This window comes from Cyrtonyx montezumae, unplaced genomic scaffold, assembly GCF_038088225.1.
Source record: "Cyrtonyx montezumae isolate F1298 unplaced genomic scaffold, pur_monq_1.0 scaffold_17, whole genome shotgun sequence".
NCBI lineage: Eukaryota > Metazoa > Chordata > Aves > Galliformes > Odontophoridae > Cyrtonyx > Cyrtonyx montezumae.
In genome coordinates, this window is record NW_027071903.1 from 13,278,696 (window position 1) to 13,305,151 (window position 26,456).

General features: G+C 38.8%; 2 protein-coding genes across 4 annotated transcripts in view; one reads left to right on the top strand and one right to left on the bottom strand.

Annotated features, from left to right (window-relative positions):
- Positions 1-24,844, top strand: part of MMP2 (matrix metallopeptidase 2) — a 33,436-nt gene extending 8,592 nt beyond the window's left edge. Inside the window, exons 4-13 of the mRNA XM_065733304.1 lie at positions 44-172; positions 1,693-1,866; positions 6,818-6,991; positions 8,692-8,865; positions 9,950-10,105; positions 11,665-11,812; positions 17,121-17,257; positions 19,065-19,224; positions 22,752-22,861; positions 24,151-24,844. Of these exons, the coding sequence (XP_065589376.1) occupies positions 44-172; positions 1,693-1,866; positions 6,818-6,991; positions 8,692-8,865; positions 9,950-10,105; positions 11,665-11,812; positions 17,121-17,257; positions 19,065-19,224; positions 22,752-22,861; positions 24,151-24,254 (1,466 nt within the window). The 3' untranslated portion in view covers positions 24,255-24,844. The remainder of the gene's footprint in view (positions 1-43; positions 173-1,692; positions 1,867-6,817; positions 6,992-8,691; positions 8,866-9,949; positions 10,106-11,664; positions 11,813-17,120; positions 17,258-19,064; positions 19,225-22,751; positions 22,862-24,150) is intronic.
- LOC136046656 (dipeptidase 2-like) overlaps positions 1-26,456 on the bottom strand; it is a 472,322-nt gene that overhangs the window by 202,387 nt on the left and 243,479 nt on the right. The window lies entirely within an intron of this gene.

Consider the following 26,456-nt stretch of genomic DNA (forward strand, 5'->3'; position numbering starts at 1 on the left):
ATACATTCTGACAGTTGCTTTTTCTGTCTGATTTCTCCTACAGAACATGGTGATGGCTATCCATTTGATGGCAAAGATGGTCTCCTAGCTCACGCCTTTGCACCAGGGCCAGGAATTGGAGGAGACTCACATTTTGATGATGATGAACTGTGGACTCTTGGAGAAGGGCAAGGTACCACACTTTATAATGTTTCAGACCATATGGTCTGCTAACTGCTTCAGGATGTTGCTTCAGGAACTGCACTTTTCAATGACATGTCAATAAGTTTCTGCGGAAAATATTACTACAGATGAAAATAAGTTCATATGATTTAAATAATTCTCTACACAATGTTTATATAATTCCTAAATGTTTTTTAGAATTGCCATTCCTGTTCCTCTACCATTTCCCCTTGAGAAACTGAACTGCTACTAGGCCTGCTGCCTCACAGCCTTGCTGAAGGGTGGGAGAAGTACAAAGCCATGACTGATTTTGAATGCTTCAATTCTCAGGTGCCCAAGAGGCAATACTGCTGTTAAAAGCAGACTGTCCAGTGCTTTTCTGCTGTTGTTCTCTTTTAAGAGTACCTCTAAGTTACAATTCCAGTCTTTAAGAAAATGAATCATCCACCTGAACTAGAATTTACATACCCACAGTATCTGTCAAAAACAAATGAAACATAACCCCCTCATGCAGCTTGGGTCAAGAACAACTTCAAGAATCTTTCATAGGCAGTAATGTTTATAAGGAAGCAACCAAGGAGACTATTGAGTGACCTTAGGCAAACGAGACCCAGCATTAGTAGTCTGGAACATGTTTTGTCTGCTCAAGCTTCACCACAATCATATATTACTACTTAGAATTCTTTCACTGTAGAATAAATTGGAAAACTAGGAATAAGAATGCAAACTCATGTTAGCTTTTGACTTCAAAATCTAGTTTTGTCAGCTGCCCTCCCACTCAAAGAAAATAATTGAACTTTAATATCAAAAATACCCCAATCCCTTCTCCTAGGCTTTATTTTATCAGTGCAAAAGCACTGACTTGTAGCTGCCTCTAAGCAACAACAAAAACAGGAGGAAACTGTTTTCCACATGAGTAGATATACTACACAAGCATCCAATCAGTCACTGCCATTAAAGGAAATAATATGGATATGCAAGTGGTTTGTACACAAACACGTGTCACAGCACCAGTACTGTAGGCTTAAAAGTGCTTACATGACAAACAGAAATAAAACCCAGGATCTGCGTGTGCCTGCATTAGCACCAAGTCGCTCAGTGAAGCGGCAGATCTCATTCAAATCAAATTGCAAATACCAAAATCATTTATGAGGCATGTTGAATCTCACACTCAGCACAAACCTGCTGCCTGGAAACTTTCAAAACATACTGAACATTTTAGATGACATTACCAAAGAAACTCAATTATCAACCATATTAATAGCAACGTATATAGGTTTGCATTGCCAAAGTAACAACAACAAATTTATTTTTCTGGGCTGATATTAAAGACTGTTCATTCTAACACTTCACCATGAGTAATATCTATGTAATTCTTTCAAAATTAGCAGTTATTACTTCAGCTATGATCACCTTGCCAATAGAGAGACCAACAACATATAGAATTTCAAAGCAGAAATCCACACTACATTTACATCAATATCCTCCAGTCAGTGACTCATTTTGCCATTGCATCTGTTCTCTTTGCAGTGGTTAGAGTAAAGTATGGAAATGCAGATGGTGAATACTGCAAATTTCCCTTCTGGTTCAATGGTAAGGAATACAACAGCTGCACAGACGCAGGACGTAATGATGGATTCCTCTGGTGTTCCACAACCAAAGACTTTGATGCAGATGGCAAATATGGCTTTTGTCCCCACGAGTGTAAGTAGAAAATGGTTTCTAGCATTCTTCTTCCTTCTAGATCAATCAAATAAGGGAACAATCTATCCTTTCTCCTTATACTTTTCCCCCACTTCCCTTCCAGTAGATTCAGATTCACTGTACTTTAATGTCTCCTCTATAACTGAGCAGAATCTCTCTGTATAGAAAAGTTTGTAACTGATAATGACCCAGGCCAAGTCCTCTCTCTAAACACAAGAACATACTGAAAATATGCCTGAAGGCATATGCAGGCCTCATACGTACATCAAAGATATAAAGGCTCAATTTCACAATCCAGGAACAAACTACATTTAAGTATAAGAATAAGGTCAAATTCAGAGTAAGAGTGCACTAAATGACAGAAATCTCTCCCCAGATTGCAGGCCATTCTACCAACAATTGCTACTCTGGAAAGAGATAGCTTGTACAACTGCAAAAATCTGTCAGTTTAAGACGAAACTCATTAAGGCAAGTTCCAAGCCTTGCATATCAGTTGCTGATTTTAGCAACTGGTAAACCCAGGTCAGCCCAGACAGGGAGCCCTTTTCATGCACCGTCATATTATCATTACAAATCATCCTATAAATGCCCCACTACGGCTGTTCAAAACAAAAAAAAAATTGAATTTCAAGTGGTTATCAATGCTTTTGATTCAATGCAAGTTATTTCTATATCAGTATGTTACAAATTACTGGCCAAGACAGCATGCACATTTGTGGAGTTTAGACAAGATGCAGAGAAAATGAGGCACTTTTAACCACTTGCCTTGTTCCAGGACTGCAGATTCCCACAGTCATTTTTGCCCTTTGTGCATAACCAGTGTCAACTTCTGGGAGCATGCAGTGTTTCAGTGACACCCGAGCAATGGGCCCACAGCACCATTATAACTGCTATGACATAGCAAATAACATCAGTTATGAATGAGAACAACACAAAATAACCGAACTTTTGTTGGGCTCATGATAATTCTGCTTGGAATGACAGCACTAAGTTCATTTTTAAGACTACATTTAGCAATAGAAGACAATATTTCTGTATAAGCAAGCTAGCAGCTGTCAGAAAAAAACTTGTAGAATATAAACAGTCTTTTAGCACTTACACATTAAGAAAGTAAGCTTTTATTTCCAAAAACCTAATTGCCCATTATATATCATACCTGGAGCTGGGATCTACCACGGTAACAACTATTTATATGGGCATAGCAAACAAAGAAGGAAGAGTACAAGCTTTTATTAGACTTCAGTTAATGAAAAGAGAAATTACAATTAGCCACATTTCTTCCAGAAATGACCTCTTTGGTTCAACGTTTTACTTCAGTAAATGGCATATGCACACATGCACAGAACTGCACAATCATTCTTTCTTCCAACTTTGTCTTCTCTTTTACTCTTTTTCTCCCCCCTTTCCTCAAATCTCCCCTCTCATAGGTTAAACTTTCCATCTGGAAAAGAGCAGATTCGGGTTTATTTAAGATACCTGAGATGCTCAGAGACTGTATGAATTAGGCCTACATTTCAGGGAGCTGGACAAAGACATCTGCGTAGCACAGCTGATACCTTTGTAAAATCCTAAAACCATACAAGACAAAATGTGAGCAGTGAAGCTCTTACTGAGAGTTGGTTCTGGAATTTGGTGTTCCTGGAAATGCTTGCATCAAGGTTTCTGAAACGGAACAGAACAATTTCGGCCTTTTGTTTCTGATGTAATTGTTATGCAAGATCCTTGAGCAGTTCTGCGCAGATGTTTCTTATTAAATGCAGAGCAGCATTGTTCACTCATTATTCCAAGACTCTGTTTGCTAAACCCTGCTAATAAATACAGATAGAAAAGGATTTACATCATATAGCTCACATTGGAGGCAACATTCCTAGTTGTCAGTGTTTGTTTCCATCTTCTAATTCACCTCACCATGCCACACTGCTCATTTGGAAACATTTTTCTTAAAGCTGTGGTACTGCGCTGGGCCTTTCTAAAGTTCATCTCAGATCTGTACCCTCATTTTGTAGGCTGATTCAGAAATCATTTTTTAAAGGAGAATAAAGGAAAGCAGAAATTTATCTACATACTGAACTAATTTTATACAGTTGTGTAAAACCTCTCCTTCGCCATATGGGATTGAGGGACACTGAATCACTCTCCTTACCAAAGTCAATTTATACTACAGGGAGTTAAGACTCCAAATCTCAGCCTTCCATTACCTAGCTGTCTTACTACAGAGCTTCCCGCATCAAAGAAAAACACACATGCTAACCAGTTGGTCACACGTCACAGTTTGTTGGCTTGGGATTTAACCCAATAGTGTTTTTTCCCTGTTACACCATTATTAATACCAAGATCTTGATTCAAGGCAGCAGATTGTGTCAGACCAACTCAGAAAACCAGACAACATCCTGAATAGCAGAAACAGGAAAACAAACAAACAAAAAAAGGGTTTCCTCTGTAAGTCCCACAGGCCAAATACCTCTCCTTGTACCATTCACCAATCCTGAAGGCTGTCACTGCAGCTTGACTGCTCTCCCAGGTCATACTGCACCCGCATCTCCTGCAGCCACTTCCACCTTGGGTCTGAGCCACATGGATTTTAGCAGCCTTCTAGCCTGAGTTTTCCTTACATCTCCAGTGCTGATTTTTCTGGGAAGAAGGAACAGCACAGTGCAGCTCACAGATTAATTACGTCCAGCCTAAGTCTTCAGTTGCAACTGTAGAACTTCACAAATTTTCAAGCCATTGAATTTACTAGGATGCAGAACATGAGTCAGGCCCTTTTAAGATCTTACAATCCACTAAGCTTTGTTTGGTTTTCTGGGGGATGGGGGAAGAGGAGAAAATTAGTCTCTTTAATTTTCATTTACATCAAAACAAAGAGTTTTCTAGTAATTGCTGAGGGTGGAGGGAGGGAATCTAGCCTCTGATATTACATTCACATGATGTTAACTCAAAATGAAAAACTGTCTTTCGACTGTGACTCAGAAGGACTCCATGAAAAGCCATACAAGACTGACTTTCTATATTTTTTGCAACTAAGACACATTTTAACCTTTTTTTATTAATATTAAATAGAATTTGCCAGATCTAGATTTGGAAGCAGCTCATGTGGTAAATGAGTCATCTCAAAAAACTCAATTTTGCTTTCCAAATCTATCATTTAAAAAGAAGACAAAAAGGATTTCTCCAATCAGTACAGAGACAGCCCTAGTTAATGTGTTTCCTATTTTATTGCAGAATATTGCAACAGCCTGCTCTTCTGGGAAGGCACACTGTGTGTTGCCATTGCACTGATGAGCACCTTTTGCCTAGAGATAGGAACACTGGCTGCCTCCACGTCAAAGACAGAGGACATAGAGAAAAGCTTGACCAGATCAGAAGTTTAGAATGCTCTCCCACATGAGCCAGGCCTGCAAGGTCCAAGTTCTCCCCTCAGTGGGATGGGAACTGACTTCAGTAACGTAGCGGTTCATACCCTTGATTCTGTGGCCAATTGCTGATTTAAGTGGAAAAAAACAAAATTAATCATTTGTGTCACGATATCCCATTGCCAGAACCCTTCTCAGTTGCCCTTCAGCCCCCTAAATAATCCTGGCTTTTTATTTATTCCTACTCTAAAAGGTAAAGCTTACTCATAAACAATATTTCCTCCCAGCAACGCAGCAGACTAAGGAAAGACATAAAACCCTCATAAAACCCTCAAAACCTACACAAAGACACAGGGGCCACAAGAGCTATCTGGTCATTTGAAATGATAACAGCAAGGTTATAAACAACTTGCTAAGCTCTCCTGCATAATGTTTGGGTTACAACTTCGGATTTATAGTGGGGGAGGAAGAGAAAGACATCCTTCTGAGGATCTTAAAAAGGCCAAACCGTGCATTCTTTACACTGGGAATTGGCACAGTTGTTTCATTTTGAGGTGTTGTACTTCAATCTCAAGGAGAAACAGTATATGGCAGTTCAAAGGGTGTTTTTGTCTGAGTTCAGTGCCCAGGCTGTTGCTCTGAGGTTTCTTCCCACCAGCACGTGGCACTTACAGGGACAATCGTACCACTGAGGATTCCTGCTGATAGAGTGGCCCAGACAGGGAGACTCAAATCTTTTGCATGCTCTGAGCTATCTTATTTTCACGAAATTCAGTTTGGATACAATTCCAGAAATTTTACTCAAATCCTAAAACAAGTCCCAGAACTCTTGACTCAGTTTAACCTACTCACCTTCAACTATGACAACTGCAAGTCTCACATAGATGAGCCATGGAGACCTGTTTGTGTATGTGTACATACACTCCTCAGAAGATCAGCTTGGGAGCACTGCCAGAGCAAAAGGCATGAGGGATCCCAAAGTGTCCAGCTTTGCTGGAAAAGTCTTGCTTGTCTAGAGAGTGCCTGAGCACAGCTGTGTGGATGCTTGGAAATAAGAAGCAAAGCCTGATGGAAATGCCTCCAGGATATACCACGTAACTCTAGCACAAGCTATAGCATCTTAAAGATGCGTGGAACTTAGCCATGAGGAAAACTGTCCACAGCTCTGTACAAAGTTGACCACCCTAGCTAACATTTTTGATGAAAGGTAAACTAATCAGCAAAGCACTAGGGAACATAAATTACTTTATCAGATCTCTTTTTCAAAACATGGTTTGAAGAAGACATATTAAACTTTTTATATCATGGAACAAGCTATGAAAGATTCATGCAATCCACACCACATTCCAACAGCCTTGTAGGGTTTTCTTAATTTCCAGTTTATTTGTAGTCATTCCTTTCTGTTCTTCATTCCCCCACTAGTGAGACTGAAACACATCCATGACTCTTCCTGGTGTAAAATAGAGGCTTTAAGTGAACACTGCACAGTGTGTACCTAATCACTGCCAAGACCTCAAACAGCACCACTGCCACATTATGATTTCTCACGGATTCTGAGCATTATGTCTTAATATTTTCCTCCTCTGGTTTCTCAACAGCACTTTTCACAATGGGTGGCAATGGTGATGGACAGCCATGCAAGTTCCCCTTTAAATTTCAAGGCCAGTCCTATGACCAGTGTACAACAGAAGGCAGGACAGATGGATACCGATGGTGTGGAACCACCGAAGACTATGACAGAGATAAGAAATATGGATTCTGCCCAGAAACTGGTATGAGGAACACTATCTGTGTAACAGTATAATGTGTCATTGTTTTAAGTAGCAAAACTATCTTTTACATCTTTACCAGAGTGTACAGAAGCCTACGAGCAAAGTATAATTTCAGTACCGGTGGCCAAGGAAGTAAATAAAATGAGCAATCTGTGTAAAGGATACTATATGTGGCATACATATAGTACTACACCAGATTTATCTAGGATACACAAAAGCCATCGAACTGCAGGACTAAATGTCTACCTCTGCACGATAATTACGAGTGGATTACAATTTGTTAATGACCCTGAAAGAAAAGTCTCATGACAAAATATTGCTCATGCTTTATTCTAACTTGTAACTGTCAAAAAGTAATATTTTAACACTTACACATGGGGAAAACAAATAAATCCTGTTTAGTATGGTAAACTTGAGCTAATGGATCTTCTGAGCAACTCTGGAGAACTGAGGAAAATGTTTTAGCCAGGATAAAACACCTGCTTTCTTTACAAGTTTTCTTATATTTTTTAACTTGAATTTTCTAACACAAAACAACAAAAACATTATAGCTTTTTATAGATTGGCATGTTTTCAGTTTTAGGATACAGGCAACATACAACGTTATTTAAACTTAACAAGTTAATAGTTGCAGTTCTAAGATCACAGCCATCTACTCGAGGCAACGTGAAGTTGTGCTCACACACAGTGGGCCATAAATCTCCATCCACAACTGGTACAACTGCCAGCTGAGAGCTCACAGTGCACCCAGCTTTTCCAGTCTTGAAAATGTCCCTGTCAGCTGAAATATGCACTTGGATCAGTGTTTGGTTTCCTGATACTTCCCTAATCCTTCAATCTTACCTTACAAATGATTTAAAAAGGAATAAAAATAAAGAATCCAATTCTTTGTAACATACTACACAGTTAAGATAAAAATCTGCAGCATAGTTCTGCAAGCGAAAGAAGCAATGGAACCCACAACTTAACAAGTATAATCTAGAATCTTTATCTCAAAGCTCCTAGATAAAAGTCTCAGTGACCAAAGCAATGAAATACACGTATATTAATTTTTTTTTCATTTATTATGGATTGTCATATATTTTAGAGCTGAGAAAAGTTTTAGGGGAAATTTCTGCAAGTTTTTGCATCAGTGTTCTAAAAATATAGAGAAAGTTTGAAACCATATGCATTCAGAAGGCATCCTGCTGTCAACATAAAGTCATTCCTCAATTTATCAGATTTGACCTTTTGACTTCTCTACTAGACCTTTCCTTCTTTGCAAGCTTATATTTCAGTGTGACAGCCAGCAACCAATTGATGTTCAATAGCCCTTTGAGTTTCTGACACTAAGCCAACTGTGGATACATTAATCAACAGAAAACGCATTATTAAAATGACAAAGATATTTGCTTTGCAGTCCTCTTCCACAAAGCTCTGCTGCCCATTTCTTTCTCAAAGCTGTGCACGTTGGTCCAGCACCTCTCCTTCCCACCAAAACTAATGACATGGCAATGGCAATTGCTAGACCTTCCACTCTTTTCTGTATCAGTTTTAAAGTAATACTTAACAAGAAAATCCTCTTACTCTTGACATTTTTAAGAATATCTCAGATTTCTTGTTCGCTTTGACTTTTTAATGTTTAGCTTGAGAAAAGATGCATCAGATTAAGCTTATAAATGGGTTCTCTTCTCACTGTGTTTTCCTGTTGATTTTCACAGCCATGTCAACAGTTGGTGGAAATTCAGAGGGAGCTCCTTGTGTATTCCCCTTCATCTTCCTTGGGAATAAATACGACTCCTGTACAAGTGCAGGTCGCAATGACGGCAAGCTGTGGTGCGCTTCTACCAGTAGCTATGATGATGACCGCAAGTGGGGCTTTTGTCCAGACCAAGGTAACAGTGTCAGAGCCAAACAACAGGAACAACATTCTGAGCTGGTGACACTGATGACATCACACTTCTTTCTCATATCTCACTCCTGTGTGGTTACAGTACTTCTCTCCCACTCTGTACCTGAGCAAAACCCTTACACTGAAATCTGAGAAAAATCTTAGGAAGTTCCAGAGTTGGTCAGCCTGAAACACTGATTTGCTAAAATTGCAGTGGGAAAATATATTTCTAAAATAGAATAACAAGAACAAGAAAAACAAAACAACAAAAAAAAACACCAAAGCCTTTCTCCCATGACCAATTTTTCTCTCAAACTCAATACCCACATGTACTATAGGATTTCTCTTGTTTACTATAGGAATCAGATTCTGATGCTTCTTAAATTGGGAACAAACATAAAATGTAAAAAATTAATACACTTGGAACAGATAGTGCCAGAGAGTAAAGGGGGAAAAAAGAAAAAAAAAGGCCTGGGGAGTTCAAGGACCCTACTAAGTCCACATAATGAATACAAGTATTTAATGTTAGTTAAATCCTTGCCCTTATTTGTAACATTTATAGAAACGAATACCGTAAAAAGTATTTGACATCTAAAAAAAGTGCTAGATTCAGGTTATTGATTATTTTCTCTTTTTCTTTTAGAAGGAAAAAAAAAAGCTGTATTTTAGACTGTCTGGACATAGATAAAATGTTCCTATGACAAAAGATTTTTTAATACTACTATTCAGACCTGTTTAACATGCTCACAATTTGAGATCTAGAACACAAGTTTAATTTTCCTGTGCTTAAAAAAAAAAAAAGCTATTACTTTATTACACTTCCTTGTTTCACAGAAGTATTAGGACTGCATTCAGAGTTACATGTGAGGCTCCAGCAACAACAGCTGTAGAAGTTTTCAGCTCTCTAATGAAATACCATTCTGGATCTATGTATGTCATATGTAACTGAAAGCTGTAAATACTAATTACTTTGTTTAGGTGTGGGAGACTTTTGACAAATGGCAAGGAAAATGAAACTGTGACTAACCTGCTTGGTGCCTTTTTATTTAGATACAAGGCAGCTGATACTAACGTGCTGTTTTATCCAGGATACAGTCTCTTCTTGGTTGCTGCCCATGAATTTGGTCACGCTATGGGATTAGAGCACTCTGAGGACCCAGGAGCTCTCATGGCCCCGATCTACACCTACACCAAGAACTTCCGACTTTCTCAGGATGACATCAAGGGGATCCAGGAGCTATATGGTAAAGTTCTCCCACATCAGCAGAATCCATCAGAGAAGTATGTGGCATGGGTTAAGTTTTGGGAGTCAGAACTCATCATATACGCCATAGTGCACCAATAGCACAAATGCCAGAAGTGTCCTCTTTCTTCCCCTGGTTGCTTCATGTTACTACCAGCAAACTTACTTTAAACAAATATCACAATTTAAGGATGAAGAGTCATTAAATTTACTGCAATAACAAGAGCCTCCAAACCCCCTGACAAATTCCAAACTTTTCCATCGAAATTCCTAGTGCCTTTACTGGGACAAAAAAATTGTATGCCTTCCTCTACCCTGAAGTAGACAACGTGCATGTTTTTGTCTACACAACTCTGATCTTCCTAGCTCAAAACTCCCTGCAAGAGGGGAAGGGGTTTGTTTCCTGTCCCAGCTGGAAAAGAGATCACTTCCCACTACTCAAGTTGTGTAGTCACAATAACATTCGCAGATAATACGTGGGAGATTATAGTTGTGCATAAACCAATTTGGAAAGCTCATCTTTAAAATTCATTACTTTTTCCACAGACAGTAAAATGCATAGAAATAATTATGATTGAAGGCCCTTCTGTTTACCCATCTTCCACCCTGTTGAGGCAAAAATATCCTGCAGTCAATTAAGCAGTCTAGAAAAATCCATACCATTTATCTTTCTGCACTTTACACTTTCCTACCAGGATATCTTCCTGATTTTAAGCAACTACATGCCACAGAATTCAAGAATTCAGAAATGATTACCACATGAAACCTTCTTTCTCAGAAAAATAGATTTAACTCTTTTCTTTATTCTTAGTTGCTTTAATTAAGACTGGGAACTGAGACATGGCCATGGTTAAGTGAATGTTCTAAACTCGCACAGCATATCCTTGTCAGAGCTCAGAATTTAACCCAGAGCTCTCTACTCACACATCAAAAGTCAAGACAGAACTATGATGGTAAATCAGCCTCACATCTGGGATAAGCCTCATAACAACCAAAAAAATAAAGCAAAATAAACCAGGCCACAAAGATCATGTTCTGAAAAGCACATTTTGGTTAGTGTTAAAGACACAAGGATCATACATAAATTGCTCAAAAATATCTTCATAATCTGCAAAATATTAGCACTTATTACAAGAAGAAAAATCCATTTTGATGCCTCTCTCAGCTGAGTCGCAGAGAATTCTGAATAGAAGGATTTCAAAGCGCATTTCTCTTCATTCTACAAATCACTAAAGTAAAAACTAATGTTAACATTCAAACCCAACATAGTCAACCCTGAATCTTTCACTTAAATAGATATCTAAACAGGACAGATACAACTAAGATGCAGTGCCTCAAATGACATCACAGCAGATTCAGGCAGGACTGGAAGCTAAGGCCTTCACAGCTGGACACAGACACCCTTGTTTAGAAGACTTCATTAGAATTTTTTCCCCTCTTTGAGAATTTGCTCAAAGCTATTCCCCTTGTATAAATTATGATCATTCATGCTCTGTTACGGCTGCAGCACTGAATCTCAGCTTAACAGAATACCCAGAACCTCTCTGTTCACTCTTGCAGAAGTATCACCTGATGTGGAACCTGGACCAGGACCAGGGCCAGGACCACGTCCTACCCTTGGACCTGTTACCCCAGAGCTCTGCAAGCATGACATCGTATTTGATGGAGTTGCACAAATTAGAGGAGAAATATTTTTCTTCAAAGACAGGTAAGTGAGATAAATGGTTTACTGATGGGGTCTGAAGTATCAAACTTACTCAGACTAGGAAGTTCTAATCAAGTACAAATTCTTTCTTCTGTTGCTATCTCCAAGCACACATGTCCTAATCAACTCCTAGGAGAAAGAAACGGCATATTCTCTTGTTATGGCTAGATAATGCAGCCTTCTGCACGTTGCTGGCTTGCTGTCAGACCAGTGGTCACCAGGACCTCACCGCATCAGCAAGTAGTGGTGCCTGGGGCTGTTACACCTTCCAGTGTGTCATACCTCTGATCGTTCCCTCTGGAGCCTGCTGTTCAGCCAGTCTTCAGTCCACTTCACTGCTTATCTAGTTCACGCTTCACCAGCTTCTTTATAAGAAGCTTAATGAAGACAGTGCCAAAAACTTTCATAGAGTCCTCTCCCCTCATTCACCAAGCCAGTCATTTCATCACAGAAAGTTATCAGGTCAGTCCATGCTGACTACTTCCAGTCACCTTCATGTCCAAAAGATCATTTGTAATTACAGGCAAGTGAGATAGCTCACACAAGCAGTGACTCTGAAATACATTCATCTTCTCTTAGAGCTACTCTCCAACGATTTCGAGATTCCGAAACTTTCAAACTCAGTTGTTTTAGGCAGCGTTGTGGTGGTTTTTGACTTCTGGCTTCTGTCTGCACTGTGGCAAGATATTATGACAGCTGGGCTGATACTAGTTATAACCAAAATCTAAACAAAATGTAAGTAATCTCAAGAGAAAAAAAAATCATATTCTCATAGCACTTCAGCCCAATTTTCAGACTGAAGAGATAAAATTAATCTTGATGTCACTCTGCAGGATTCTACAGGGTTGCAACCAGCTCAAAAGTGTCAAGCAGCTGAGAAATCTATCCCAATTGCTAAATGTTCACACAAGATCTGACCCCCTTCCATATCTTAAGAGATCTACCAATCTGTAATGCTAATCAGAAAATTAGCAATGGAAGAGATGCATTATGCGGTCTATTACCTGCCAAAGAAGGATTTACTCCCCATAAAATATTTCCAAATGTTTCTCTACAAGGACAGCAACTCAGCACTGGAAAACCCATTGATTTCAGCCAAGTCCAGTTCTGGAGGCAGTATCTTTCCTTATTTCATCCCACATAATCTGCACTCCAGAGGAAAGATTCAATCTGATTGCAGGAAAATTTCCAATCTGAACCTCTAAAAACACATCTCAACAGAAGTACTCTATCCAAAACTGGTAACAATAATCTCTGATGCCTCCTCCACCATAGAGATGATGTATTAGCAAAACTTGAGTGTAGGCATTACAATGGCCTGGCCCAGAGGATCTGTTTTTCTCCTATGTGCACAAACAGAGTTATGGGAATCTGCCAGCAAATCTGTCCTTAAATGGTTTAATCTAGGTTTAATCCTAAATCATTAAATAATAGTATTATGTGGCACATATCTGCCATAATTACACATCAGACACTGATGTCTTGGACAGGCTGCATGAGTGCAAAGGCTCCCAGGCAGAAGACAAGAGAGGCCTTTTTGGTCTAAAAGAGCACATTCCTGATAAAAACAAGGCAGCTGCACAGCTGCAGCTTCCACTGCCTTTGCCAGGCCCTGTATTACCCAGCTACTCAGCAATGAAGAACAACTCCTAAAGACTATGAGACTCAGCATCGCCATGCTTGAGGTACTCTAAAGCTCTACATTCCCTTCTGTAAAACAACACCTGGTTTTTAAATTATTCATCCTCAGTTGCTGTGAGCATTATCCCAAAGCAACTTAAGATCTAGGACCAAGTACTTTCAGTGTGCATGTCCAAATCAAACAATCTCCAAACATTTGTAAACACACAAGTATCCAAACCTGGCACACTGAATTTCACCTCCTTTTTGCTCCTTGACAGTCAGTCAAGGAATCAAAAATAATTTTAATTGAATTGCTTTAAGCTTCAGCAATACAGAAGCTATGACTACATTGTTATAATGGGAATTTGTCACGTTCCCCATTTGTATTGCAACTACTATAAGAAAAAGGATTTGTTCAGTATGTCCAGGGGGCCCAGGGTAATACCTCCCTGTAATGGTATAATGGCAATAAATATGACCAGCACAATCAAGTAGATGTTACAAAAGAAGTGGGGGGGGGGGAAAAATCGCACTCACCCATCTCTGAGGATCAAGGCTCACAAAGGAAAACTCCATTGAGAGGGAATCTCCAACAAGAGACCTTTCTACCATGGCAGTCAGCCCTTAAATGGGGCCTAAGAGGGGTGGAGCCTGGCTCAACCCCTTCTGGTCACACAGGTGAATTACCTTCACCTGTGCCCCGAGGGCTGACCATGTCTTTCCTTCAGGTGTTCAATCAGTGGCTCAGGCTGTGCCTCAGCAGTTGCCATACACTCCCATGCTGTTCCTCTGCCCCAACAGAAGCAGGCTCAAGCTCCTTACAAGCCAGTGATCTGTAATGGCTAGAGATAGCCCCTGCTTGGCCAAGAAATGGTCACACTCTACTGACAGGCCAGTCTCTGGACCCTTCCCGCAGTAAGCTGCAGAGCTGGCCTCAGCACCACAGCCTAACAAGTTGGCCAAAAACAGTGTTCACTTCTGCTAGCATGCTCAGAGAGCTAAATTATTCACCTGATCTCAGTGCTTTCAAAAAGAAAAACACATTCTCAGAGCAATAAAAATCCTTACAAGTTCCACAGTGTTCACAGCATCCTTACTCTCTGGCTCACCTGTGGGCTTTGGTTTTCAGCCAGGACCTCCACCTCACTTCTGCTTTTGTAAAGCAGTAACCACACAAGGCTTGTTTCAGCAAGGAACAATTTTAAATCAATTTCTAAATCAGCAGAGTAATTCACTAGTCTTTGTAATCTGAACAAAATAGAAGTATTTTGCATTCAGATCCAGTCAGCCAAAGAACTGTGAAAATACTAAGACAATCTGTTCATCTGCCTCACTCCTTATCTAACATTCTGCAAAAGCAGACAATCATTTGATTGTTTTGCTCTGGAACAGATTTGCCTGTCAGTCGTGCAGCTTTCAGAACATCAGGCAAGCAACACTATGACTCACTTATGGAATTCAAAAAACAAAATGTCTATTTTGTCGTGTGACTTCTATGATTCATGAAACAATCCCAGCATCCAACTGTCACATTACACAGGCAGAAGGAGCAAGTAGCAAAAAAGGAGTTCAGATCAGATGAATTCTCTCGAAAAAGAATTTTTCCTTTTCCTTCAAATCATCTCAAACCGAAGAAACAAAATGGGAATACACAGAGAACCCCTGAGCCTTTTACTGGGACAGTATTTTCAAAGCAACCAGAATGTGACTGTAACACGCTAATTTGGTCCCTCTGTATAACTGCATATTATAGTAATACTACAAGAAATAATGGCAAATATTGTGTTAAAATAGAATGTAAAATACAGGGCATAAAGAAGAAATTTCTATATATCTAACATTAAAATTTAACCTGAATGAGTTTAAACATTTTAACATTTTCAAACAGAATTGAGAAAGCCAAATAATTATTTTCACCATTTCCTCAATAAGAGGAGTAGAAATAAAAATATTTCTTACTCAATCCAAAAGCAAAAGGAAATACGACTTCAACAGATTCTCTTTCCAAGAGAAAATCTCTCCATTCCAACAAGTCCCTCAAAACATGTGCTTCAATAAGAACTCCTGTGTTCAAGTCTCCATTGGCTCTAGCAAGATTGGAACTAGTGCAGATAGCAATTATTAGTGCTGACTCAGCCATAAATCAGTTCCAAATTTGACTAAGAATCCTATAACCTGCACTTTTAAAGGAGCTACTTTTATGAATGCTGTGTTTGGAAGATTTATTCTAAGAATTTCCACTTCATATCATATTAAATCTACTTTTCTGTCAAAAAAGAGATGCACAAAATACAAGTGATCATCACCTTTTACAGCATTTCACATACACTATAAAGCTGTTATAAGAGTAATTAGCTAAACACCTTATTTTTCACCTCTTCTAAACATAAAATTATCCAATATGCTGACATATTTTTGCACACATTAAAAATAAATTTGTGCTTGCAAAATGAGAGTAAATTAACTTACGACTACATTAATTATTAGTACCATGTGTCTGAATTAATTAATATATATTTTTAATTAAGAGAGAAAAAACAATGCACTTTGCCAGTTGCACAGTTCCTCATTTCAAACACTGTCTTAATTCAATACATGGCAACTAATTATACTTGCAAATGCATTTCAAAATGATTTATTTGCCCTAGCTAATACTGTTTGTTCACAGCCAAATGTCTGTTAATAAAAACACAGGAATTTATTCGATGAATTTAGGACTGATCCTCCAAGTTTTGGATTAAAATATAGAAATTACTTTCAGCTCCTAGCTTTCTGAAAAGTTTGATGTTTCTAGTTAGGAATGGGTAATGACAACTTATTCTCTGCAAAAAAAAAACTAATAGGGCTGTAGTATCTTGATCTTCAGCAACATAATAATGGTGAAAGCTGCTTGACCTGAGAATTTCATAGCAACAATCTTGGTGCAAGAATGTTTCCACCAGCCTGCTGACTTTTCATGGTATGTAAATGGAAAAACTTTTATTCTGCCGAGGAAAAAAGATGATTGTTCTGTGGAGGAGGAAACAGCAGTGCCATTTTGAGTACCAAAGGCCCTCAGCACACAGCTTTGCCATTTGAATATAATGGCAGCTTTTTAATGTTTAAGTCAAACGATGATCCTACTTAGACATAAAATATCCAATAAATTATCTAATTTCTCTAATGAGCATTTTTAGAGCTAGCAGATTCTTTTACAGCCAAGCTCACTCCAAGCAGAGTGATATACTGTTGTTAAATTTGAACCTCTAGTCACTACAATAGTAATTGCAAGAGCAGTCCATGGGATCCAGATCTCTGCTTTTGTCAAACACTCATCCATCTGCTCTACACACAGCAGCAGGAGAATCTAATAGTTTAAATGCTCTCTAAATGAGTTTTCTGTATAATCAAAGCACAGAATACATTTTGTTCTGATGCAAAAAGCAACATGAACTCCAAAGCAATCAGCATAAGCAATTTAATCCGCAGTCCAGCATGCAACTTATTATGTAACTGTTTTAGCAATACATTTCTAAATGATTTGGTTTTGCAATCTCTGTGAGAAAACAATTATAAGTGTGTGTTGCTGCTAATGTGTGTGCATGCACGTGTATACTTGCACATGTGGCCTTTGCCAGAGATGATGAGAAACAGATGTGCTGGTGAATTAGTTCATTGTAAACCTCACAGTATTTTGTGTTCTGCTCAGATTCATGTGGAGGACTGTAAACCCTCGAGGAAAACCCACAGGTCCCCTACTTGTTGCTACATTCTGGCCTGATCTGCCAGAGAAAATTGATGCTGTCTACGAGTCCCCTCAGGACGAGAAGGCTGTATTTTTTGCAGGTACTGTTTTTAGCTTTAAAATGTAATTAGGCATTTGCATAAATGCTGCATTCAAGCTCAGGTTCCTCTGAGTTGTAACTGGGCCAGGGAACAGCCTGCCTGAGAGTGAGCATAGCCAGTGGGTACGGGTGGCAGATATCAAACATCCCATGCTGAGGACACTGCAACAAAGGTGGGATCTGAAAGGCCCTTAACAGCACGCAGCTCCCACTACAGCAAAGGGGAGCCAGCAGCACCTGGAAAGATGCATTCAACAATAGGCAGGACTAAGCAAGAGTTTCTATAAAGCAACCCAACATCCATTCCAGCACTATTTCTTTCTGTGTCCTCTCATGATAAACTATTGTCTCTGTGCATGTTGCTTGGGAATATTACGTCTTTTGTTCCCATGCCTATCCTCATTTTCTCCTTTGCCAAAGATTGACTTCTACTCTGGCATCCAAGGATCTGCCTTGGTGGTTCATCAGTAAAGGACCAAGGGGCCGTGCTCACTTCCTTGCACTGGAGGGAGGAGATTAGGCAGCACTGCTCTGGCCATCCGAAGTCACACACATGGTTCAGCTGTACCGGCCAAGTTAGCAGAGCTGGGAAGCTGTTTTCAACATGAAAAACTGAGCCAGCAAAAACTAGGCTCCAGTATCTACCAAAAACATGACTAAACATCTCCAATCATATAAAAACCACATGGCCCATGCTCCTGTACGTTTTCTGTACAGGATGGAAAAGAGTAATGGTAATCTATTCCATATGTCTCAAAAGCTATTTCCTTTAGTTTACATGGGAGGAAAAAAAGCATTAAGATGTTTTATTTCAGCCAAGTCAAAACACTTGAAAAGTTGCATATACTAAACATAATCCTATTACATGTGCATCTCTCTCCCTTTCTTTATATTTTCCAGAAATATATTTTTATATATATGTATATATATATAACCTTCTTTAAATAAGAACCATTCAGACCAAAGCCTGGGTTGAAAGTTGCATGTAACCTAGCTATCTCAAAATACCTGCAAGTGAGAACCACCCTGTGCTTCTGGATGGTGAAGCGACAACTTCTCAGGAGCTCAAGTGCTACACTTTATAGTTCTCTCATGCTAAATAACTCCTTCCCACTATCTGCATCACAGAGTCCAGGAAATATCCTTTCATAAACGAGACTTTCCATGGCCTTCAGTAAACCTAATTAGGTGTTTACCAAGTAAGTCACAAATCCGTGTAAGGAATGCAGAAACAGACCTCTTGCACCACAACGTATTTAGAGAGAAATTAGAAAATGTCATATGAGAAAAAAGACAACACCAATATGAATTCTGGGCAAAAGCTTCCTGGTGACAGCTCAATAAAGTTGCTGAAGAAAACAAACCAAGGAAGCAATTTGATGAATAAAAAAAACAGAGGGTGAAAATGAGTTTCTGCATTTGACCCATATCTGGTTTCAGACGACCTTTATCATACCAAAAATGACCAAATACTAACTACTTGTTTTGCAATACCCAAACTATACCTTTTTTTTTTTTTTAAGAGCTGTACTTTAGGCAATCTCTTTGGCTCAGAGTTCAGAAAAATGAAACAGACAAGAAATAGAAAGCAAAAGCACATTGCAATGACATATTTTACTGAGAGGCAAAAATAGAGATTGTGATCTCAGTACATCTGCACTCTAATTTAGCATGTCACAGACAAAAAAAAATTACTAGAAAGACTAGTATTATAGTGAGTACAATAAAAACTGCCATATCCAAGTATAAAAGAAGAAATATTCCTCTGTACCTGATTGATAAGCAGTTCATTTTTTTCCCTTTCTTAGGAAATGAGTACTGGGTTTATACAGCCAGCAACTTGGATAGGGGCTATCCAAAGAAACTTACCAGCCTGGGACTACCCCCTGACGTGCAACGCGTCGATGCAGTTTTCAACTGGGGCAGAAACAAGAAGACATATATTTTTTCTGGAGACAGATACTGGAAGTAAGAGACATGGAAGAGGTGGTATGCTGTTAGACAAGTTCGTACCGCTAGTGCTGAATGCACGTTCAGGTTTGGGAGGCAAGAATCAAGCTCAGGGTTTTCATCCCTGGCCAACTCAAAATGAGGGCTGCTGGGACAGCACTGAGTGGTGCTGAGCGAGGGTGGTGAGAGAGTATTCCAACATCAGGGATATGGCCAAAAGAGAGCTTCCATACACAGCAGGAGATTAGCGTGTAATTGAGGTAACAGCTTCCAAGAGAAGAGGAGATCTGGGTGTCCGCATCAGACTGCCCACCACTAACAACAATTCATCTTAAGCCCTGAATCTGAGCAACCATCCCATGTCAGTCCCAGGCTCTTAAGAGGTGCATGTTGTCCCTCTTGTCAGCTCAAAACTGCTGCAAGAAAGCTCTGAAAGGACTTCCTAAACACTGCAGTGATCACCAGTCATCTGAAGCTAAAAACTGGATTGCCTTTGAAATTCTTGCACTAAGCCAACAGGTTTGAAGGTGCTGCATGCAAAAGGAACAACCTGTGACTAATATAACACACTGCAGATGACTGCAATCCTATTGGCAGCTGATGTACCAGTTGCTAACACATTTGTTTACTAATTGAGTTGGCACTGAGGAGATCTGAACAAACCATAGAAAAGTCTGTTAGTACTTCAGGAACAATCTAGGCTTCCATTTGCTTTGAAAATCTTTGCAATCTTTTTCATGTTTCCAGTACATCACAAGAATGTCTTGTTGCAAATAAGACCACAAATATTCACAAAAGTCTGTACATGCATATTTGGGGTAGGGTTCCTAAGATGTCTAAGATGCAAAATATGATGTAACAGTCAACTAAACTCATACACCATTTTAGTATCTAAAGAATTCTTAGGTTGCGATGGAGACTACACACCCTGTATGGGATCTAACTGTGTAAGTATAAGCATCAACAATTTCATCAAAGGCTTTTTGTTTTAGATAAGTAAGGCTAGTGAGGGCCTATTTCTAAGCAGGGAAATAAGATGCATGAACTTGCGTAAGGTTGTACAGCAACCTGTGGCACAGCTGGGTACTGAACTACGTTTATCAAAGTTAATTTCAGGGCATTCAGATTGCAATTGAGCTGGCCAGTAACCTGCTGCAAAAACACTGTGCAGGAAGGATATCAGACAGAGATGAGGAAAGAAATGTCTTCAAAATGTGTGAAGACTAATGTGTTTGAAATAAACAGCTTACATGGTGCCTGACAAAGTGTGTACTAAATGCATTTAATAGAATTTCACTATCTTAACCACTAGGAAAGGTGTGGCAGAAAAGATCGTTTTAAAGAGCAGACACTTTGGTGCCTTGAGCAACTGGATGCTGCCTATCAGAACAGGGTGAGACCAGAACTGAAGCACTAACTCTAGCTTTCACTATCAGAGATCTCTTCCAGGAACAGGACTTCACTCCAGGAATGCAGCCATTAAGCAATGGGCTGAAAGCTGAACCACTCATAAACTGACAGCGCAGAGAAAACGTAAAAATCAGTAACATCAACCACAAAAAGATTCTCCAAGCTATAAGAGTCCCTTCTGAGACACAGTCTATGTGAAAATATAAAAGAGAGTATAACTGAGTCCATTCTACATGAAAATTAGTTTCATGTTATTAACAAATTTGATTAGTATATTTTTTACAGCCTAATGGCTGGGGATTCCTGTAAGTAAATAACACATCATTTCACAATTGCCCTTAATCATAACTCTTGCCGTTATGACAGAGCTCTGGAACAGGTAGCCCAGAGAGACTGTAGAATCTCTTTCTACAGAGATATTCAAGACCCACCTGGATGTCTACCTGCACAACCCATTAAGGGGAAAAATGAAAACTTAAAAGCTAAAGAGCTTTACTTGCTTTATAATGTCACAGGGATCATCCTGTTAAATGAACTCAAGGAGTTCTCACAGTCATTTGCAATAGTTGTGATTCCAACCAAACTATGAGTTAGCAAAACTACCAGTCTGTACCAAACACTGTCTTGATTAACTGCACTCCACAGCCCCCAGGTAATTCATCATTCTAGCCACACACTGTATTCCTACCAAAGTACCATATCAACTGCAGTCACTGCAGAATTAATAATTTATTAAGAACTAAGAACAATCTGAAGTGATTTTTAAAATCACTTAAAATTAACTTTAAAATTTTTTAAATGTTTAAAGATGAAATCAAAATATCTGAGGAAAAGATACATCTAACACAGACACAATAACATTTGAGTCTGTTTTATTTTATACAAGGACTCTGCCACAGAATCCTATTAGTTACATACCATAGTACTCTCCTTGCTATTATCACACTTGATTTAAATGGATTTTCTGTAAGCCTTCTTCTCTTCCTTCCTCCAGGTTCAAGCTATTTTAGTATTACTATAACAATATTGAGCAAACTGAGGGAGAGGAAGAGGATCTAACTCATATTTCTCATCTGAAGTTTTAAAGCTACATAGCAAGAAACTATATTTTCTTTAAATATCCGAAGAAAACTTAGGAAGCAATTTAAATTAATTCTATAAATCGTTTTTAACCAACGCGCTGCTCATTCGAACCAGTGTACCTTAGGATACAATCCAAGTACTTTCATATAGTAATGAGGGAAAGAGAAAGTAAGAAAGAAAGACCATAAACACTTCTCCCCCGCCAGTGTTAGTCACAGAAGACCTCTCTGAAATCTGCTGAGTTTTAATAGAGGCTGCTAGAGTGACTGACTCGACTGAGTGAGTGACTGACATATACACTGGAAGCCAGAACGCAGTCTGTCACTGCTCCTTGGGCGATCTCCACTTTCCAACTCAGTACTAACATCGAACTTCAAGTCAGGAAAAGGGGGAAGCATCTTCCACAGAGCCACTGGCCATCTGGAGCTGCAGATACATGCAGGTCTGCTCACTTTTGAAGGACACTGCAAAGTAGCTACAGATTTCTTAAAGCTATATGGATTTGGTTCAGATGAGGTTTTATCTTCAAAGTATAGCATGAAAGCCATTGTTTTTAAAGAAATGAATATATTTTTTAACGTGGCCTTTTGACTGTCACAAAGAGAAAAAAAATGGTGTGAAAATAACAGAGTTTTTAAAGGAGAAGTTAAGGAAAGTAACATAATTTAGTAACTATCATCAATTAAGTGGTCTACAAGCACAAAATTTCCAGTAAGATGTTTTTAATAGTCACTCCACATTAAAATCTAACACTTTCCTATGTTGGTTGCTGCTTGAAAACAGTCGCCTTTCCCAGAATTTGGAATTTTGAAGCCACACTGTGAAAAACGTTTTGCTTGGCAAAGTCTCAGTTCAGTGAGAACTGCATTTCCAGAAGAAGAGAATCCACGGGGTATAAAATTTATCAGGAATGAGAATAATGAAATGGAAACAATCTCAGCTATCTTTCCTATTTGACTGCTTTGCACAATCACACGAGGACTCCCTGAAAAATTAAGTTAAATTTTTACGTTAAATACAGATTTGTAATGTATGGATATATTTCACTTCAGGTACAACGAAGAAAAGAAAAAAATGGAGCTTGCATCCCCCAAATTCATTGCGGATTCTTGGAACGGAGTTCCAGATAACCTCGATGCTGTCCTGGGTCTCACTGACAGTGGTAAGCTATAATCTGATTTAAGTCACTAACTCTTTTATTTGTCTCCTGTGACACCAGACGCTTTAACGTCTTGTGGACAATAAATAAGAGCCAAATTGCCATTCAGATTTGCAAGCTACTAGTTCAAATAAACTTTGTCTATATTTTTCCACTGAGCCTCAGTTGATAACTACACCCTGCTGCTCGCAGCTGAAGCTTTTTGAAATGAAACACTTACAGAACACAACCTCTACTGGAATAACTTTATCCAAACAAATAACAATCGTTTCCCTAATACCTCTTTTCGCAAAGCTTATTTCAATTTCAGTTTGCTACTCTTTTGTGTCAGTCACTTCTGTGATATTGAACACTTTGCAAACATTAACAAGGCAAGAGACAAAATTCTTTAGTAGAATTTTATCCCTTTTCTTTCCTGCTGTTTTCTTAAAAATAGTAACTGCAATAAGGCCATATATGCCTTGTGAAAGTGTCTTAATGCATCCTAGTGCTTTCCATCGCTATGCTGTACTGATCTAGAAACGACAGACAAATGTCAGGCTGTTACATAAATGAAGAAGAGTTACCCTTGACACAGTCACTTCGAAAAACTAAAGAAAACCTGCATCTGAATCTGTGACAAGTTGACATCAATCTTGGCATGGGGAAAATCAGCTTGCTGGACAACTATCTTGCATAGCTTGAGAGAGCAAATAAGTGGCCTTTGCCATACGACACCTAAGGCATAGGATGCCTTTATGCCAAAGGGCACTATCAGGCCAGGCCCAGTTGCTTGAAAGTTTCCCAACTTCTTGACTGTCCTTCAGGCATGCAGACACAGCACCACTTCTGCTTCATCCTCTTCTCACACAGCCACAACTAGATACCAGATATTCCCTTGATCACAGGCACAAACAGGTGGTATTTTCCTCCCTCTCTTCCCCTTCTATTTATTTATTTATATTTTATCCTAGCGACTGCAGCTGAGAACTTGGCCCAAGGTTTCACACGGCCTCTTATATTGCACAGATGAGTGTAAATATGTGGAAGCAACACTAACGTCACATGAGTCCCAACTTGATTACTGCTTCAACGTCAATTTTGACAGCAAATATTTCTGCCCAGGAAGTTTTGGCTCACAAAATGGTTTAAAAAAAAAAAGATAAAAAATCACAACATATTTTTAACGTGTGTAATATTTCAGAAATAACTCTTGTAGTCCATTGTGATTTCTGAAATCAAACAAAAAAGCTTTGATCAAAGATTTTGTGCTCTATAACTGATCGAGTATGTCGTTTTGTTTACCTTCACAGGGTACACCTACTTTTTCAAAGACCAGTACTATCTACAAATGGAAGACAAGAGTTTGAAGATTGTTAAAATTGGCAAGATAAGTTCTGACTGGTTGGGTTGCTGAACTGTAGAATATATTAATAACCAAATATTTACTTTTTTGTTATATACCTTATCTGTAATTAGAAATAGATCTGAATGTCAATTACTGGACCAGTCTGGTACTGGCACCAAAACATTAAGTACCAGTACTGTACACATCTGATAATTTAAAAGCGTTTGCCTCCTCAGCATACAAAAGATGTTTACGTATATATTCTGGTACAATTTTTCAGTTTTTGTGCTAGTCAGAGTAATGCCAGTGACAGAACACGCACGGTTCTTTATTTCCCTGGTGCTTGAAGGAAGCATTGAAACCATTGGAGACTGGATCAGGCCCCTGTGTTAGATACATCTCAAATAGCCTCAAGTAAGATGTACCAGCAGTGCACTTTGATTTTTTTTTTTAATATTTGTTTTTAAATACAGCTCTTTTATAAATAGATGGTTTGTCTTAATGTTTTTAACCCTCTTGCGAGTTTGATCATTACTTCCATTTATTTACATAATGATACAGAAAGACTGTCAAAGGCACAGGTTGCCTCGGGATTTGATTTGTATTGATGCATGATGGAATCATGGCAAGAAACTGTATTAAAGTATTGTTTTAAAGTACTTTTTATTTTAATGCCTTAGTTCAACTTAGCAATTTGCTTCCTGCACTTTGTTACTACTCTATCACTTGTCTATACAGACAGAACGACTCAGATTTTTTAAGTCAATGCATTATACACAGAAGTCAAGTATTACTGTTTAACTTGTTTTATTTTTCTGTTCTTTATATCATTGAGTTTTTGTTTGGTTAGGCTTTCTGCTATACATTGGGCAACAGAAGGTGTTCTTTTCACATTTGATGGAATGTTTCTCTTTAAAAAAAAAAAAAAAGAAAGGAAAGAAAATCCAGAAAACGATGTCCCAGATCTGAAATGGCAATGATACAAATAAAATTAAATTACACTGACACTTCTCATGGCCATGCATCCTTGTATGATTTGGAATTAGAAATTCAGTAGTACATTACAGTGAAAGACCTGTCAAGGGATGGACAACATTACTCCAGGATATAATGTTGTACTGGATTTATTTAGAAAACTAGGTTAATTTTTCTATCACTTCTATGATAGAACTGAGCAACTTATATGTAAAGAGATGTTATGGCCCCACGTTCCTACAAAGCCCTTAGCCTTCTCAGAACAGTTTACAGCTCTAAGTGCTAATGTATTTCAAGGTAGCAAATTGTAGTAAGGACAGCAAAACTGAATTGAAATAATCCCCCCAAAGCAAGAAAAAACAATGATGCTGAGATTGCCAGAAATATAAGGCAGGGTCAAGCAGAGCCGGAAACATCTCAAAAGCAGCCAAGAAAGTTTCTGCAATAGCAGAGCTTGCCTCATATGCTGTTACTTACAATATATCTCCCTTTGGCACTGCCACTTAAAACAGAAGTGAGAGCAAAAACAGCATAACAATCTGAAGGTGGGGAAAAAAATAACTGAAAGCTAATCAATCTTAGTAACCTCAGCATGTAACAAGTTTTTAACATAAAATACACCATATTCTGTACAGAGGAAAATGTACTCATAAAATCACAAGTATTTGGTCTTCCTTGCTAGCACTGCTGGAGATAACAACCAAGAATTTGCAATTTCAGGACTCGGTAGTCTGTTTGTCCTTAGCTGCAATAGCTGAGTGAGCAACCACTCAACAGGCCATAGCAGCTTCTACATCAGCCTAACAAACACTAGGAAAGCTTTATCCTCATTGCCCACTTGTGGAACCTCTGGATCATCCTTTCACCTCTTTTTGCAAATCCCCATTTTAAGGCTTCAGCCAACTTGCCCATGCCCAGATTGACAACCAACAAGCCACTCTGAAAAAGACCAGAATGAAAGGCTGCACGTCACTGCGGTTCCACATTTCCCTTGCTAACACGGCTGCAGACTGTCTGCACAATAAATTGGAGGATGACAGAACAGAAATCTCATGAGCTTTCTGCTCTCTATTACTGGCCAGTGCTTTCCACTAGGACTTCTCAGAACTACTCCTGAGTGACTAACTCACTTGGCAGCTAAAAACCTCAGAGTATTGCCAAAATAAAGTTAAAAAATTAAGAGGATAATTGTTTTAATCTGTATTAGCCTGGAGCTTGGCAGCATGTCCCTGGAGTTATCTGGAGGTGGTCTCCCCTTCTACCAGACAGGAATTCACAATATTAAGATATCTGACT